The sequence below is a fragment of the Phalacrocorax aristotelis genome, chromosome 4 (assembly GCF_949628215.1).
Source record: "Phalacrocorax aristotelis chromosome 4, bGulAri2.1, whole genome shotgun sequence".
NCBI classification, from domain to species: domain Eukaryota; kingdom Metazoa; phylum Chordata; class Aves; order Suliformes; family Phalacrocoracidae; genus Phalacrocorax; species Phalacrocorax aristotelis.
In genome coordinates this window covers 44392566-44412291 of record NC_134279.1, presented here as the reverse complement: position 1 = coordinate 44412291, position 19726 = coordinate 44392566, and the positions used below count along the sequence as shown (strand labels likewise).

Below are 19726 nucleotides of genomic sequence, written 5' to 3'. Positions count from 1 at the left end.
TACAGGGACAAAAATAACAGATACATATATATACAAATAATTTCTTTACCATATCAGTTTTTACCTGGCTGAAAAATAGATAGGCTTCCATCAGTATGTCCAAATACTACTTTTCCTTTTTTCTTTGGATGCCATCTAAAGAGACTGATATCTGACAAGAAACTATGTGCTTCTCTATGTACAGTTACCCCGCTGTCAGGTCCTGAGATAGTCCAAATGTACAACGGACCTCTGTGGGACACAAATGCAACTGCATCACCTGCATTCCAGCACCAGCTAAGTGACGCAGGAATTCCTGAAACATACAGGTAAACCTTATAAGAACCAGGATATGAAATTCAGTCTATTAGTGCTTGACCCAGTATCAGCAATCATCTTGAAAAAAATGTAGAAATAATTATTGTACATAAAAGTTATTAGACTGAAATTTAGACAACTGTGTGAACGTCTTACGGTGTAAAAGTAAACCACACATATCCGTAGGCAGGAAGTAGTATTATTTCCCAAATTATTTTAATACCACTTTGATGGGCTGTATTTTATGATACCTATACTTCATTACTGCCAAAGACAAATCAAATGTACACAAGAGAATAAGCCTGAGCCCGTAAACAATACTTTCATTCATTCATTATTCCATTCACCATTAGGTTTTAGGGTAAGCTATTTCCTACTAAGCTGGTAAAATACTGAAAACTTTAAAATGCCTGTTTTTCAAAAGGACAAGGCAATTTAATTTAGAGATAAATATAACAGAGGCAGATATCTGTGACAAAATTTGAAAGGTAGCTCAGTAATTAAAGGCAACTCTTGATAGCTTCTTTCTGGATACAAGACAGTTTTAATTCAGTTGCCTAATATTTAACTGTAGGCATTCCAGGTTAAGGATTTTGACCTTAACATCTCCAACCCTCATTATCCTCAATTTAATAATGTGCATCGGAAGGAATAAATGACGGTAAGATAAACTCCTCAAGCTGAGAATTCAGAACTGTTTGTACTTAGATGCTTTATTATGGCAGTATCAAAGAAAGTAAAAGCAGCATTAATAGGAGGTTTCAACTTTAAAAGCTAATTTACTTTTAGGATAAAAGTTTAAAATAATAATAATACTTCTTTCACATGTACTCATTGGCCTAAGTAGTTTTTTAAATAAGCAACGTATCAAAAGATAAGTATCAATTTTTATATTAATGCATCATCTGATACAATATTCCTTTTAGAACAGATCAGTTTGGTGTGTTTTTTTCCTATTTATTCCTTTGCAGGGTATGCAAGAGGTACAAGATTTTCAGAGGTATCCTAAGTGCTTTGGAAAGCACAGAATAGGGGGTCCCAACATGTCTTAGAAGATCCTGAGATACTGACTGTTCTTGGGTTGCACCTATTTTCCAAGAACATAAATGTAGGAGTCAGGGATACCTGACAGAGATTGACTATAAGAACAGAAATACAGATACTAGTTTTGAATGAAGGGAATGAATCAGAACTGGGCAGGGAAAAAAAGACAGACACAGACTTTTAACCCCCTAGACTTCTATTACAATCTCCAAATCAGCAGTTTCAAGTCCTGAGAAAAGTTGTGGGTAGACAAGCATTAGGGTATTTAAACAAAAACGGGTTCTCAAAATCACTGACAGTTTATGCTTGAATCTGTTGAAGGCTATGTTTTATGAAAACACACAAGGTTTAAAACTTACATTATTTATCCTTTATACAATGATGGAAAAAAATGGTTTTTTCCCTGTTCAGCAAGTCATCAATGGCAAAGTAAATTCCTGAATCAGTCAAGTATTTTAGAAAAAAGAATGGCCTTTTTCTTTACCACTTACTACATGGTTCAGAGCAATTTACTCAAACACACTATCTATTTTCCAAAATGAACTGCAACAAACCTCACAAGAGTATTGTGTTATGCAACTGTTAAACCTCTGGCCTACCAATTGCTTAGAAGTTACTCTACATCAAGTATTTCTGATATCTGTAGATTAAAAAGTTGTATGGATCAAATAGATTTCCATGTCTGAAATACCTTTTGTATTGTCCAGCTTGGCCACAACTTTCTGTTCAGTCACATTCCAAATAATCACTAAACTATCTGCACTGGCACTTGCAAACATGTCAGGATTGTGGGGACACCAAGATATGGCTGTGATTGTCTTCTTATGCTCAGACATAATTGCCCGGAGCTTGAATTCATTGTATCGGTGATCCAGCTAAACAAAAAGTAAAATTCATTTTAGAAATATGTATTTTATAAACTCATTTTAAGTAGCATTGGGTTGGATAATAGTTCATATAACAGCATAAGACTTACAAATGAGTATATAGTGGGTTTAACAATTGTCAGTACCTGACATCTCAATAAATGAATTTCTCATATATTTGACTTGGACATAAGGGTTGTCAAATGTTCAATTAGCCCAACCAGCACTAACATAGTTGATCCACTTATCACTTATAAACTGTTATATTCTACTAATAACTGCACTCAAACGCAATCCTAAAATGCTTTATTTATAGGCATGGTAACAAAAATCTAGTAGTCTGTAAGGGGTTAAACAGTATAGACTATGGAATGGAGTTTGGAAGTCATTCTTATTTCTTAAATCACTTAGGACAATAAAAAAAAAAAAATCTAATGCCCAAACCTGACACAGTAAGTTTTGTTTATTTTAAGCCTACTAGCAGCAAAACTCATTAAGTTAAAATAAGCATATCCTTTATTTCCTGACATATTTCTCAGTCTGAAAATTCCATGTCACAGCATTTCTACTTTTTTGTTCCGTGCTGATGTATAGTAACTGTGAACTTTAGAAGACCATAGTGCTGAGCAGTTCAGAAATGAAGAAAGTAAAAACTTGTTCCAAACTAAAGGAAAGTGGACCACTGAATCTACAACTTTGCACAGTGGCTTAAACTACTTCAAAAGACTACTGCTACACTACAGCTTCAAATGAAACCATGGCACTGCCTCATTTCTCCCTTAGAACCTGCTCTTCTATCATTGCACTTCATTCATCTCAAGTGTTTGATGGATTGAGAGTCTGTCTTTCAAGAATAATTCTTGACACGTACAACTTCAAATACAAAATTCACATCAATCTTTTGCACTAGCTGTAACAAGGAGAAAAAATAATTTGGAAGGGGTGTCTTGAATAGAAGATTGAGATTTACATAGACATCTCAGCAGCAGTCATACTTCCAAAAGCATTGTAGAAACATTTATTAAAAGGGTTCAAAGTGAGATAGACAACAATGTAAAAATGTAACTAGTCTGTTAAATAAAAATAATCTTACCTGATAAATATAAATAGCAAGGGTAGCACAGTAGGCAAATCTGTCCCCACTAGCAGCACATACGTCCTTGTTCCATGGCTGGCATCCAGCAGCTAGAAGTCCCACTTGTTTAACCTGTGACATTTTTGCCTTTAAAACAGAAAATCATTAGACTACAGTAAGATGACAGAATGTTAAAGAACAGGATAATACATTTTTGTTCCCATTAATAATGTATACATATGTGCCTTCAAAATATAGCTAGCCTGTTTTAACAGTGACACCTTGTGTGTATGAGGTACAAATGAATGTATCCAAAATAAAGCCAAGCAGACGTTCACAGGCTTCAGCGCTACACAACAAAGGGATATTAATACCATTCACAGCAATCCATTTGGGAGAAAAAAAAAGGGGGGACAGCACGTGAAAACTTGAATAGTTCTTGAATTGTACTAGCTGAAGCTGTTCATGATTTTAATTTTCTTCTGCAGTCCGGTTCAACACTCTATATATTACAGTGTAATGCCCTCTCTGCTCTCTTCCTCCCTTCATCTGCCCCAAAGACAGCTGGACAACATAAACTATACACTAATACTTTTATTTTAAGGAAGTTAAGCACTGTGTCCAAAAAGGACTTCAAACCACTTGGATAGTGCAACTATGCATTACTTATCATCATCCCTTTTGGATAAGCTTTTTCAATTTTCTTAATATTTACAGTTTAACAAAAAAGTTGAAATAAACCATGGAAAATAAAAAGCAAAGCTTAGTGTAACATTACTGCATTATTGTACAGCAAACTATGCCTTCACTGTACAAAAGAAGTCTCAAACTACCAGTTCTGCTCAGAATGAGGCAATAACAGACGAACATAAAAACACAAGAAATGCTTTGCTGGACCAGACTAATTATCTACCTGGCCCATATTTGATTCATGATAACATCAAAATGTTACTTAGAGCACATAAGCCTGAGCCATTTTTCTATGATCCATTTACATACTCTACTACAACCAAGAACACACGCATCTGCAAAGGTATTGTTAAAACTTAACTCCTGGGTGGGTTGTACAAGATGACCTCCAGAGGCCCCTTCCAACCTCAACATTCTGTGATTTATGAAAACGTTCAGTATCAGCCTTGTTGTATTTATTTAGAGCAGGCAAGTAGGGAAGGCCATCAGTTTTTACAGAATCTCTGAATTCACTTCAAAACCAGTCTTCATGTGATACAAATGTCCCAGGTTCAAGCTAACTGTCAACTGATGACATGCCTGCTCCATGAGCCTGCAGAAATAACTGGCTTTACCACCACTATAGGAGGCTCCAGCAGCCAAACAACTGCAACTAAGGTTGACCAGGATGACTAGGCGAATCGCCGCCTGCAACAGTGTTATGATCCAAATGGCAGAACAAGGTCCCAATAGCTGCAAAAAGGATTCACCACTTCTAAAGAAGTTAAATCAATCCAAACAAGGCTCCATGAGCATGACTGAAAGTACTACCCATACGCAGCTTAATTACATAACCCATAGCTGAAACCTCTTCATACATATGACTTCAACTGGGCTGGCAGCAGAATCCTAATACAGGAAAACAACTGTACTTGTATCAGTGAGAGCTCCTGTGCAGACTGGTGGAGGACAATTCTGCTGAGTTTCACCACACCACCGAGTGCTTCAGCATGGGCTAAGGTAAGGTCAAGACATAAAAGTTTACTCCTCCAACTATGCTACAGAATGTCTCATTTAAGGACATGTTTATACTGTGGATAGATTAATGGACTGAGGGACTTCATGTGGAAAAATATTACATGGTGTATGGAGGATCGGATCTGGAGGATGAGATCTTTAAGTCAAAGAGCTAAGATTATCTTTAAAGACAAGGAGAATTATGTTCAATTTACCAAGTGTTATGTACATTTTTCAAGCCCCACAAAGGAAAAGGAATTAAAAGAAAAAATGAGACTTCAAATGCAATCAAGTGCTTTGAGGGAACAGCTGTTGAATTAGTGCAAGGGTTGGTTATGCAATGCATTGCTGTGTAACTGCTTTAGGAGAGATACGTTGTCTGCCAATCACTTTCCACCTACTTGATATCAACTGTACAGAGGGGAAAATATTTTTCTGAATGACATTAGCATGAAGGTGCATTTAAAAAAAACTTGGGGTGTCTACGTGGCAGATAAATATTAATGAATAAATAAAAGCAGCAACCTCCATGAGATTATAAGACTCACTTTGGAAAGTGTGAAAGAAAAAAAATTAAGGACTTATTCTGGGTGCTTCTTTAGCAGATCAGGAACAGACTGAATGCTTGGGACTGACGATCTCAAAGATATCACTGACTGTAGTTACAGTGCTTAAAGGTTTGAGTTCTAAATGCCTGAAGAAAATGAAACACCCATGTTCAACCTCTGAAAATTTTCGTAAAGGAGACTGTACAACAGAACAGAAATATAGATAAAAACATCACAAGATACAGCTCTGCTACAGACTAGTGCTTTGGCTGTTAGACTTCCTTTCTGTCTTTGCCAACACTTATGACTTCTGCAGCAAATAAATTATAGATTCTAGAAAGAACAGTTCTATAAATTGCATCACCTTGCAGTCCATTTGCAATCCTTATGTTATAAATGACATGAGTCCCACAGAAAGAAATTTATCTTGTTATCTAAAGAATCATCACCAACATAAAGTGACAAAAAATAAAGACTATAAATTTCTGATTTTGCCATTTAGTGTTCTTTTACTGTTTAGTAAAATTACAAATTCCAGACGTCCCTTCTCTGTGCAATTAAAGTATCAATCATGTATATTCAGAAATATTTGGATTTGGGGCATTCAGAACCGCAACACAGGCTTCTTCCAGTCACAATGAAAAAATAACTGGCACCAATAACAACCACTTTTTCTAAAATTAAAGGCATCCCGTTGATCGTTGATTGCATAACAATTTACTAAAATGCAGAGTATCACCTGGAAACAGAACTCTTGGTTTCCGCTCTTGATTCCAGGGAAAATGATGGTTAAAACACTAGGTATGTCAGCAAACACATAAGTAACATTAAAAAAGGCATGGTGAAGTAGAAGAGGATTAGACGTACAATATTGGATTATCTAGGTTTAGTTTGTAGGTTCACCACATATAAGAATGATTAAAAGTTAACAACTCTTTAGAGACTAAGAGTGCACAAATATTTATTTCATAAAAAATAACAGATTTGTCTCACTTTGCACAGATACTCTTTTTTACCGTCTCATATGTGAGCTAATGGGTTCCTGATTTGATGGAGTTTAATCTGTGAGAAAATATGATCTTAAATATTGCTTAATTTATGGTTTGATTACACGTAAAATTGACTGTAAAATCCAGATCTCTTACAGATGCTAAAACAGAATTCCACAACTGTTTCTTTCAGAGTAACAACAGATTTATCTTGTAGGATTCTGCAGTGATATATATTAAAAAGAAAACAAAAATCCCTAAAATCCCTGTTCATATATTCAGTAGGTCTTCCTTTGTGCCTTGATACAAGAGGGGGAAGTTATTCCTAACTATTTGAGTTCTAGTCTATAGGGAAATACTATCCTAAGTGGTTGAGAATAAGGAGGGTTCTAAGCCTAAGTGCTGAAATCTAGAACAAAAAGAAAAAAGTCCTCTACACTGGATTTATAATTACCACAATCACACGAAACAAACTAGCACTTTGGGTTTAGAGACAGTTCCACTACTGGCGCTACTACTTCCATGTTTTCCATGCAGCTGATTAACAATGAAGAGACTTTTGGGTATTCTCATGTCATCAGGACACATGCATAATTTAGGGCATATGAATGGTTTCCAAAGGCATACATCACTTGATTAGAATTCAGGCTAGATTAATCATGACCAAAAATTCATTGTATCAAATGGCTATAAAATTATTAGAGCCTAGTTCTGAATATATGTCTGTAAGCATTACTGGACATGTCATATTAAGTACTGTATTTGAAATAGAAGAACACATTTGTCTTCTTTTTGTTCTACACTTACATTAAAGACAAAAGGTAACTTTAATATGTTTTTCGAAGAAGTCCACCAATAGAAGCCTCATTCACAAGTTTAATTTAAAACAACTTTTTTTTGATGATGTACTGTTTTTCTTGAAGTCTGATATTCAAATGAAAATGTCTCCTAAATAAGATCAACATTTAGGTGAAAAATGTTGCTTTGTGATATCATTATTTCACTGAGTTAATAAATCATGCTTACGAAGAATTATTAAACTTTGATTCTTCATATAGATTTTTCCTATTTAAGTATATGTAAAAAATTACATATGTAAAATATTCTGAGGTGTATTATCGAAAGGAATTTGCACTTTATTTACTAATATTTGCTGGTTTAAACTTGTAATGAGTGACATACTCTTTTACAAAAAAATATTGTAATTAAGAAGCATTTGCTTTGCAATTCAGTACAATAGCATCTAGAAGAAGAAATTACAATTGTGTGGCATACTGGTTGTTATTCTCTTGTGAGCATCATGCATCAAAGCAGTTTCCTGCACATCTTTTCAGACATTATAAATGTCTGCTGAACATATTAACGGTACAAGGGAAAAAGCAGCATTCATCAAAACAGCCTAAGTAAAATGACAGAGAACTAGAAATGCAGTAAAACTGAATAAAGACACATATGTATGATTTCACAGATGTTGCATTTTTATACAATGGATGTTTTGTTAAGAAAGCATTTTATTTCAAAATAAGTGATGCACAAGTAATTATATTGGACTCTTAAGTATACACTGTGCATGTAAAAAATGTATACTACACTGGGGAAGCTATCAAAGGATGCCCACAGTTTCCACGGAGATGAAGGGGAGGACAACAAAACTGTTTCTTTTCAGTTGGAATGAACAGCAACATTCTAAGTCATTCCTTGTTGCTAAATATAGAAAAAAAAAACATTAAACTGAAATTCTGTATAGAGTTAATATTATGTAAAAATAACAACTGAATGGACTAGATACATAGACATGGCTATATATCAGTAACTTAAAGATAAATGCCTAATAATCCCTACCTTAGCAAAGGTATCATTTTTTGTAAACCACTTAAGAATTTCCATGTTCATTCCAATACCTTGCTGCTCCCAAAAATGCAAAACCTTGCTCTGGTTGTAGAATGAAATCACTTTACTGGACAGATGAAGGAACTAAACCTTGACGTTCACAGAATAATGCAGTTACTAAAGGATGCAGGAGAAAAGACTGAGCATTGTGTCGCACCACACACAAAACGCCAGTGTCAGTAGCCTGGCAACTGCAGCTCTTTAACAGGCACCATTTTAATTTTAACCTAACTCCTTTTTCTCTGCTTCAGCTACTCAGTGTATTTCATTGCTTGTTGTATTTCCTGACTGTACTACAACAACATTTACAGAATAATAATAGCTCTTTAAATCCATTACTTAGCACCCTTTAATTATCAAGGGATGTGCCCGCGTGTTGTAAGTATTTATAAATTTATAGCCATCATGCACAACCAATAACATATGCTTATATTGTTGGTGATTGTGGTCCATATGGTGTATGACCTGTCCAAATGAGTACATATGCAATATGGCACGCACACAAAAGTGAATATACAGTTTCCTTATATTAATCAATATGCTTCCATATATATAAACCCCTAGTTTCTGAACAGCTGTGTAGTAAAGTGTTAGTGTCCTCTGCTCCTGTTCATTCTATTGTCACTATCTTCCAATTAAGTTTGCATGTTTTCTTATGTTGAAAGCTTGCTGTCATTCCTGTATGTTTGACACACAAAACTGTTGTATCTCATCCAGACTATTGCCCCCAGAAAACAGTATTTTTTCAATATGTTAAGGATAACGTAATAATTAAGGATCTTCTTTAGTGATCTAAAAGCAATGTCTCCTTAAAGACGTTGGGCATATTTACCCATCTTTGTGGGAAAATCCACTGGAGATGAAAATGTGACCTGTGAACCACAGTTTCAAATTCATTACCCTACCCAATGGGACCAGTCTGAAACACCAGATAACGGACAAATAATTTGTCTTGCTAAAAACATGAAGGTCTTCAAACCTGTCAGGAAATCCCTGCATGTCTGCAAGACACAGCAGAAACCAACTTCTTCCTGAGTGTGCCTGCCTCAATAGCATAGAGTCTCATGTAAGAACATAAATTCTTACTTGAGAATATAGTCTCATATCTTCTATCAATCTACATTCTCTATAGAGAAAATAAGAACATAACTAGTATTAGCCCTCCTCCAATGGGGCTGAAAAACACCAAACACATTATAGCCATGTTAAGAGATTAAATTCTGACTATTGTGGCCAGACCCATGAAATAAAGGATAATTGGAAATATCCTGGTAGCTATGTAACTTAAGAGCCAATAGACAAATTTACTATGACTAAACAGAGCAATGAAATTTCCAAAAGCTTTTGTGTGTCTGAAAGGAGCATTTAAGAAGTCAGTACATTTTCTAAATTCTATTCTATGCTATCTACCCATTACATTAAAATGTATTTATATCTATTATTTATGAATCTGGGGAATCTCAAAAGTAAAAGCAAGCACATCAGAAGATAAGAAATTTTATACTATGAAAAGTTTGACAATATGTCAAAGATCAGCTGCCATGGATTTTAACAGAACCATAGGAAAAAGGGTTAGAAACAAAGAAATAGATGTCAGTCTCATATTTCAGTTATAATTTAAGAACCAGATATCTAAACATCATTTGAACTTTAAACAAAAATTTTTCCTACTTTGCATGAAATACCACAAAATGCTAAAGACTTTTCAGTTCTTGATATGGACAATCAAACTGTGGTTACTAATGTAGGTGTCAATAGTCTTACTGGGACTGTATGCACACTACTACTTCAAACAACTGCCTCTGGGCAAAAGATGGGCAAAGACTGGCTACATTAATCATGACAGTCATAGTGTAGAATAATGTAGAATAATTACATAGGTTTATGCATGTACTGCTCTAAAGAAAAGATAAGCCCTTCACACTTCCCAGCAGGATTTAACCTAGGTAGTTTACTGCTTGTTAAAGTGTCAGGTTGGTTGCTAGTTTACTACTGAGCAGTGTAGACAGAGAGTTTGCACACTTCTCTGCAAAAATTAGAGAAGTTTTTTCATGGCACACAGACTGTCTGTGGCTCCTGGAGAAACAGAAGATTAACCAGAGGCAAGAAGACAGTGTCTTGGACAAGGCTTTAAATTTCAGCAAAATTCCTCAAGACCACCAGAAGCCTCAGCTAGACTCTTGCAACTGGCATTTGCAGATGACATTTTCTAACTCATTTTGAACACCGCTAGGTTATCCTGAGTTCATTCAGTTACCGCGTCACCGAAAAGAATGCTATTATTTAAAAGATCATTGTAAACAAACAAGCATTCTACTAGTGTTCACAGACATTTTAAACCTCCACAATAAACCTAGAGCCAAATTACTACTAGAATTGATTTAACCACAGTTAAGTCTGGCTTCACAAGGGAAGGAGTCCTAAAAGTATTGTGGAACTCTGGCTGAAGTCTGGAAAAAGTTTGGATTTGAAATCACAGCCTGAAACTGTATTTTACAGACACCCTTATTTGAAATTAAAAACAAATATATTAATCCAAGATAGATACCCTGCTTACAAAACCTAAGGCCAACAATTTAACATTTAAAAAAATCATAATTTGTGGTAAGTCTTACAAAGGAGTGGTATTGACTATCTTGTCTACACTACTCCTACAGTTTAGCTAGAATATCCTTTATTGTGCAACTTTAACAAGGTATTCTAAAGAGCAATACTAGGGTTTGAAACAGCATGGAGAAATGCTGATGTTTCTAATACTACATCACAGGGACGTTGAACTATGTGCCTAATCAACCCGAGACATCATACCACATAGCAGTGGTAACAGAACCGTAATCTGTATTGTTTAGTCATATGGTACCAGAAATCTAGTTTTCAAATACTGTATGTAATACAAACAAATACATACAACCATGGCTGACCTCAATATAAAGCATCTAAGACCCTCTGTACAAACGTTTTTCTCATCTTCTAACCCAGAGCTACCACAATCACCAGAAGATTGCTTTTCTGCTAGCAAACTGCAAAGATGACGCTTCTGATTTCAGATAAAGTTACCCCTTGACACATCTCACGCCTGAATCCCTGATGAGCGACTATTAAAAGATAACTGCACATCTGAAACATTCGTATCATGAGTGACATGTAAAATGAGAGCAGTGGAAAAGTATTAAGATCTGCTAGTTTTCAACACTTATGAGTGTATAACTGGCATTACCAAGTAATACACAAAAATACAATTAAAGCAGCTGCTGGCCCTTACGTTTCAGTAGCATCTCCTGCATTCTGATTCAATAGCTGAGAATATATGTTATCAAAATGAGAAATAAAAATTACAGAAATACATGGTTACATAAAGGAGCTTGATACAGTGAAAGAAATGTGACTTATATTCACTTTCCACCATAAATCTATGAAAACAGCAATAGATGAAGCTTGCCCAAGGCATACAGTTAAGAAACATAAAAAAAAAAAAAATCCAAGATAGTCTGCAAATGTTGCTATAGTAACAACTCCTCCTCCTTGGAAAAATGTTAATAAAAATATACAGGTATCCAGGGTACAAACTGGAAGTGACCCGAGGTGAATTTAATATCTTCCAAACGTTTTTGTATTACTCAATTACTGCTTACAGTTATTTTAGTTTACTTCATGCACAGTACATTAATTCCTCCTAATACAATAAAATTAAATGCTTGATTTCTACCTCATTACATATTAAAGAATTAATACTCATTAAATTATGCAATCTAAAAAATGCAAGTAGATGGCCACCAAGCTTCCAATATCTTTTATCCAGCTAGCAATGTTAATTTTCAAAGAACTCATTTCAGATATGCTTATCTATAATTCAAGACCTCATTAAAACTACTAAAAATCCCTTCTTAGTACCTCTATGGGAATATTACTTTTGGAATTAGTAATATAATAAACAGCAGCTTAAAGAAGAAAAATATAAAATAAAAGAGAAAAATATTAATTCTTACTCGTTGTTGTCCTTCATACCAATCATCTTCATCAAACCAGTGCGAAATATAAGTCATCCAAGCCATGACAGAAGGCACAGTTGAAATAAAAAAATACAGAACCTGGACACATGTAAGTACATTGAGTCCTGTGTTAAAATTTACTCAAAACTACAAGAAGCTACCCAAAGATCACATCTGAACCCTGTGATATGATTCTACATTAATAAGATTTAAATTCGTAAATATATAATCTGAAATACTTTTAGCATCAATTTAAATGTTGTATGTATTGGATTCTGAGCTGGAAAACAGAAATCAATACCAAAACAATTACTAGATTACATATTCCAGTATTTTAAATTAAAGCAGGTTAATGCTTCGTGCTCAATTTTACAATGCTTCTGAGCTCTGAAAATGAGGTGCTGTTTGATACATTCTCATTTGTTTCCTAAAAGATTATTTTTCCTCTTTTCAAATGTACTGTCTGTAAGAAATGTGGTTCAGTGCACAAAAGCTCATATTGAAATGTAAAATACCTTCAGAGTCATGGGAAGTGATATCTTTTGGTTATGTAGGGAGTGGTTTCAGCTGGCACAGTAGGAGGGGCCATGATTATAGCAAGTGCCAAACATATTATATTTAACAACTTCTTTTTTAAAAGGGAAAAAAAGAAAGAAGAAAAGAACCGCACCTCTGTTCACAGCCAGCACAGCCTGAAGGGCTCAGCTACAGACAGGCTGGGAAATTTAAAAAGCCTAATTTTCACTAATTCATCAGAATGCATCTGCTTCTTTTCTCTCCCTCAGGAAAGTTTCACATATCTGACTGAATTTATTCCTTCTGCAGCTAATTATCCTTCTTTCATATGCTCCCAAGTTTCACATCAGATTTCACAGTGCATTATACCAATGAAAACAAGAGGTAAAGAGAGGAATAAAAGCTGTATTGCTCACACCACAATTCAGTACTGCAGCAGGACACTTCCTCAGCTGTGCTGTTTAGGAGATGTTATCATACAAATCTTCCTGACTGTGTGGTTGCAGCAACTATCAAATTCTCAACAGCAGTTATGAAGAACTAAAAAACCCCACTTTCTTTAGAAATCTAGAACCCAGACAACCTCTGCCTTCATGAGCTGTTTCACAAAATTCATAACAAATGCAAAAGTTAGACTGTGCAGTCAATTGCTCAAGAAATAAACAAAGAAGGAAAGGAACAGCTGGAAGTACCAGTTATTAACCTGGAGTTAGTAATCAACATGACTTACCACTTCCAAAGAGCAATTCAGTGTCATTACCAGTCCTACTCTAGAACACATAGTTTCCATTAAGGTTACTGTATAAGCAAGCTACATTCTCAGATACTGAGTGGGGAAATAAAGAAAAGCAGCAATACTTTTGCTTTCCAACCGCTTACTCAGAAATTATGACACCCAAAGGGGGGTGGGGTGGGTGGAACCCAACTAAAAAACCAAACCACATGTGCAAAATAATGAAAATTTAAATCAAGAAACCCACTATATTTATGGGAATTAGCATTCCCAGATTAGCAGATTTTTTGTGGTTATACAGTCCTCCAGATAAACATATACACACAAGAACATACAGAGGAACTTCCCACCACACTGCCGCAATTTTTCAGATTACTTGCCCTTTGAGACTTCAGCTCAAACACAAACAATGCAAAGTGCCCTGAACTGCATGGTCTCATAGGCTGTATGGGAAACACAGGATTAATTCAGACACCTCTATTCATACAGCTGAAAAAATGCCTGACCATACCCACAGTCTGTGACTAAATGATAAAATGTTACTGACACCACTCCTATGAATAAAAATTTCACAACTTACTAAACAAATCATATGCACATTATTATTACTTGTTATACCCCGAAATCATGGTTTCAAATAAATTAATACTAGTGCATTTAGGAAAGCTGTTGCTTTCATGCTGCTCTCTTTATAAGGGCACATAGCATCATTCAGAATCTTGAGCAATTACATGTAGTTCAACAGGAACAAATTTGTTTCTGTTTTGAATATAGCTGTTCCACAATATATGTGAACTGAATTTTCTAGTCTCAATAACAACCTGTTAAAACAATGAGACTCAAGAGAGACTAACATTGTGGTTCCCATTTAGTTTCTGGATCATCAGGGAAGCATGGGCTAAATTAATATGGATACTGTATAATTCTTTCAATAAATGGGTGATACCATCAGCTCAAAGGCACGGACACGATAGGATAGCAGATGGAAATTTAACTGCTAAAAGATATCTGTTACAATTACCTGTAAATAAAGTAAAAATCTTCGTGCTAAATTATACTTGAAAAATAAAGACAAGAAAGTCTAGTAGCTGCAAATGAATCATGGGTCTGTTACATGTTTGCTGATTCCATCATTCACCTCCAACTGCTGCAAAAATTATTATAAGTATAATAATACTCCAGTGGAGGATGAATAAAACTGCATGTACTAAATATTACAATAAAAATACGGAAAACCTAAAATTATTTCATACAGTATCCATATCCATTTAGCCCATGCTTCCTGATGATCCTGAAACAAAAGGTACTATGATGTCAAAGCAAAAAAAAAAACCAAAGAGACTTTTTGCTCAAGCAGTGAATGTTAATAAAGCACTTCAATAGATCAGACCAAAAGGGACATCTTTAAGAAAGCCTTACAATAGATTGCCCAATAAATGTATTTGCAATATTCCAGAGGGAATAAAAAGATAAACCAGACCTTATTCATTTCATGCATAAACAATATTTTAATCCTTGAGCTGACACGAGAAAATGGAATGAAGCTGTGTCAGGGTAAGTTCAGACTGGACACTAGGAAAAGGTTCTTCACCAAGAGGGTGGTCGGTCACTGGAACAGGCTCCCCCAGGAAGCGGACACAGCATCCAGCCTGTCAGTTTAAGGAGCATCTGGGATGATGCTCTTAGTCATATGGTTTAGTTTTAGGTAGTCCTGTGAGGAGCAGGGAGTTGGACTTGATGATCCCTATGGGCCCCTTCCAACTTGAGATATTCTATGATTTTATGATCAAGCCTATGCTGCAGACATTTCACAGTCCTCCCTTTGGAGCTAGGTACTCTCATTTCAGTGGGTGATAGAATCACTTCACACTTTTCAGGGTCAGGATGTAACTGCTAGAGGAAACAATTCTGGCAAAGTAGGTAGAAGCTAAAATTGTTACACATACGTAATAACTAATACATAAATATATGATATGACAAGAATAATATCAATGTATATTTCAAGTCAAAAAGGTCTGTTACTATTTAGCACTTGCAAACATTAACTTCTCATCATTCAAGGTGGAAATTGCAAAGCTGCGAGTGCTGTAACATAAAACTTTGAGGAATACATATAAGAACTTTAGAGAAACCCAAGATATCTTGCTGGGCTCAGCACTTTGGCTTTTTTACATTGCCATGTGCATTTTAAAAGGCAAGTGAGATACACAAAATAAGCTAACTAAAAAGCACTAAAAAATAGCATTCTAGATTTAATGCTGTTCTGGGTCATTTCACAATTAGCACCTCCTGCTACCACAGTCATATTAGCACGTATTCAAGTGCATTGTCCACCTGTACACAGCCCTCACCACATCCCACTGTGACACTGAGGTTGTGCCTCAGGGCTATGAATAAGCCAGTGTGCTCAGAAGGCCAGCTTCTACAACTCTATAGAGGCAGCTGGGCAATACAGGACCATGGATGCTGTTCTCTCCCCTTCACATAACTGTGCAGCCTTTATTCCTTATTTCTCGGTCTGGACTCTGAGGGATTTTCCATTAGGAGCAGGGCTCTTATCTGCCTGTGGTAAGATCAACAGGGAGCAGCAGGAGTAAGCTACTTTGCAAAGTAGAGGAGCCAGGAGCCAGAAGTGACTGCAAAGCAGGTAGGGTGGCTGTGTGTGTGCGCCTGTACGTGATCTGCTACCACAAGCAGCTACGTGCCACTACAGAATATAGTGACGGAAGAAATAACTTTTGGAATCCTTCACATAAGCTGTTGATACTGGTGAAAAAGGTCTATACTTTTGCTACACATCTAAAAGAAAATTTTTTGCCAGCTTTACCAGTTAGTAACATGTACAGTCCCAAAGATACTGAGATTCTAGAAGAAATTTCTTCTCAAGTTTATGAGCATCATCTGTCAAGGATAACAGAAAACATACATATTCACAGAACTACTGTCTGAAGAGACAACGGATCAATCCAGCCCCAGTAAAAGGTTCTTTAATCCTTATTTGGTTTCCTAAATCAAATTATTCTCAAAAAATGTTGAATATTGAACAGTTCAACCTGATTTCAGAATCAGAAATGTCTTCTAGCTTCAAGTAGGACAGGATTTAATTCCAAGTGAAGACTTACTTTATTGACAATGACAACCTTTAGTTACCTTAAGTGTGGACATTAGGCAGGACAGAGAGCCCATACACTATGAAATTTCTTTTAAGATAACGTCCAGCAGGAGTAAGATATTAATTAGGTTTTGCCAACTGCTTTTAATGATTCTGCCTTATAGGATAATAAGGATGTGCAATTTGAGAGTAGTGTGAGTTAGTAGAGGTTACTACTTCCAGTGCTGCAGATAGAAGACCTGAATACTTGGCCCCAAAGTTTGATTGGCTAGGCATAAATACAAAAAACCCAAAAAAGTGAGAAGGATAAAATGGAAGCAATGTTACAAATTGTGATGCTTACAATGTGTGGCTAAAGGTCAGCACTACGAAGTTAAAGAATTACAAAAAAAACAAACAAAACAAAACAACAACCAACCAACCAACCAACGTTTATCTATTTGTATTTGATATGAAAGTTGATCTTACCTACAGACACTTCAGTGCAGATTTTTTTTTGTTATGAGAATAAGCCACTACCTCGCTCTCTACAAAGACATGACCTTAAGGGTCTGAAAGGAGAAGCCGAAGAGTATAGTGGCCTCAACCTCTACACACTAAAACATATTCCTAAATATAGCATACATATATAGTTTACCTAGAAAACAAAGGATAGAAGAATACATCTGAAAACAATGATCTAAATGCCATTGGAATGAACAAGCTGATACTATTCTCCCATGTTATCTAGCTATATCTGAAGTCACCAATGCATTTCAGTTACAAAGAAATACCTTCAATAACAGAAGAGAGGTAAGAAACCGCTCTACCTTGATCTTCCACTTTTGCCACCAAATTTTCTATTATTTAATAATCTGTAGTTGATATACTGTGCCCAATTAACCATGCACTTTTCCAAATAAATTTCCAACCACTGTTTATGTTTCTGCTTAAATATTATATAGACAAATATTTAGACATTTATGTTTGTAATGTCTTTAAAAAGCCAAATTGGATGTATACTTGCCAATCAGTAGCATTACGTTTCAAAACTAAGAATGATTTTCAATTAATTTACTATATTTACACCTCAAAAATTCATATTTCAGTAAGCTTGTCTCCAGACTCACTGTACCCAATTCTATTACAAAATTCTGTCAATCCATGTTGACATTATTTCATAATGTCCCATCATAGCACTAAAAATTATCTACCAAATAACTATATACTAAAGATTATGCATTTTCTCTTTTGACACGTTTTGAAGCCATGAAAAATCATTACAGGAATTAATGGCGTCATTAAAAAAACATGCAACAAAAAACCCAAGTACAAAATACTTTAAAAATTCTTTAAATTAGAAGAGTATAAAAAATCATTTTCACAATTTGTATAGCATCATGTAAATTCATTACATCAATATCTAGTAAAAAAGCCTCAGTTTTATTAATTAGTGCTTTAAGAACCTTTACACTGAGAATATGAATCATGTAATGATCCTAAATATGCTAAAATAAATTCTAAACCACAACATTGACAGTAAGGCTGTTCAATAAGCAATCATACAATAATGACAGAGCAGACCTACGTCTCAGTGATCTTATGTCATATGAGCTCAGTTAAGAATTAGATTTCCCCTACTCCTCCCAAGATACTAATAGTACAAACATAAGCAGGGCTCTAAATGATTGTACTTTTTATTTTTCCCCCTCCTTGCTCTTTCCTAACAAGCTGTGTGGATTTATCAGGACAAGATGAGATAGAGGATAACCAGGCCACCTCATAGTGATTAAAATAAGCTGTTAGTAACAGACGTGTAACACCATCATCATCACCAGATCTGCACCAGGATGAGACTTTACAACAACCTTCCCACAAGAGTACAAGGACAAAAACATAGCTACTTTTAAGACTGAGCTTTATCAGTTTATGGAGGAGATTAGGCTCTAGCTGCCAACAATAGCAGTGGATTAGACGTGATCACATAGCTTCCTAAGGATGTTCCATAATTGGATCTTGAAAAATAAATTCAATGAAACTTTTATAGTCTTTTTCTCTTTTTAAGAAAATAACATCTCAAAAAAAAAATCAAAATTAGAATGTTTATATACACAGTACCACTGTTACTATGGCTTAGCAGAAGGTTCCATTCAAATTCTGCGAAGAATACATACAACATTTAAGAAAAGGGAAAGTTAAATCTCTTTGATTTTCAAATTCCTTGGTCAAAAAAAAAGAAAAAAGGGCACACTACATAGGTATGGAGAAAAATTGTAGCCTTATTCATAAAGTTCTGTCTATACTAAAATGCTTGTCTCAGTTTCAGTTTCATAATCACTACACATATAAAATTTGGATGTAGTCAAAGCTGAAGTGCCCCTACTTCTGAAAAATTTTTTTTTTAAAAAAGCAAACAGTTAACATGGCAAGAACAATGTTGCATGTACCTTTTGTATCATGCTCATAGGATTCATCTATGTCTGGCTAGACTGTAAGTCATTCCATTCTAACACATTCTTCAGAAACATGTTAGATTATAATAGTGCAAATCCCTGTCTGGAATGATAATGAACACATTTTAAAGTAAATACTTTGAATTATTTTTCAACTATATTTTGCTGATTTGGATGTTCAGATAATAGCACTTGTAATCTAATGTATATTTATGTACATTTCTATGGCAGATATAAGAAATAACAAACACACTTCCTCAGTATATTTAACATCCCAACATACCAAGAAGTTTCCTTTTCAGAAAGAAATTTCAACATCTGAACCACAAACAAGCCCACAGAAAACAATTTGAAAGTAGGTAAAACAAATTAATGAAAAAAGAATAATTCTCTCTAGCTGTGAAGCTCAAGGTAACATTTAAAATCCCTCGGATCTTGGTCATGTCCCTGTGCTGTTCATCATCTGTATGTATTTGTTAATGGATTTGGTTGATAGCCAAAGTGTAGATGACATCCAGCTGTATATTCTTGTACAAACCATACCTTCTC

The 19726-nt window shown here is 35.2% G+C and overlaps 1 protein-coding gene across 3 annotated transcripts in view; it reads right to left on the bottom strand.

Moving 5' to 3' along the window:
• Positions 1-19726, bottom strand: part of WDR17 (WD repeat domain 17) — a 59576-nt gene that overhangs the window by 36349 nt on the left and 3501 nt on the right. For 2 of the 3 annotated variants that reach the window (XR_012660333.1, XM_075091165.1), the window contains exons 2-4: positions 3301-3429; positions 2033-2216; positions 65-295 (exon numbers count right to left, since the gene is read on the bottom strand). Coding sequence is in view for 2 of the 3 variants with exons in the window: in XM_075091165.1 (XP_074947266.1) it covers positions 65-295; positions 2033-2216; positions 3301-3423 (538 nt within the window). In the remaining variant the exon portion in view is untranslated. Of the gene's footprint in view, positions 1-64; positions 296-2032; positions 2217-3300; positions 3430-12381; positions 12463-19726 lie in introns of those variants that run through there. The other variant, XM_075091166.1, reaches the window with a different exon arrangement.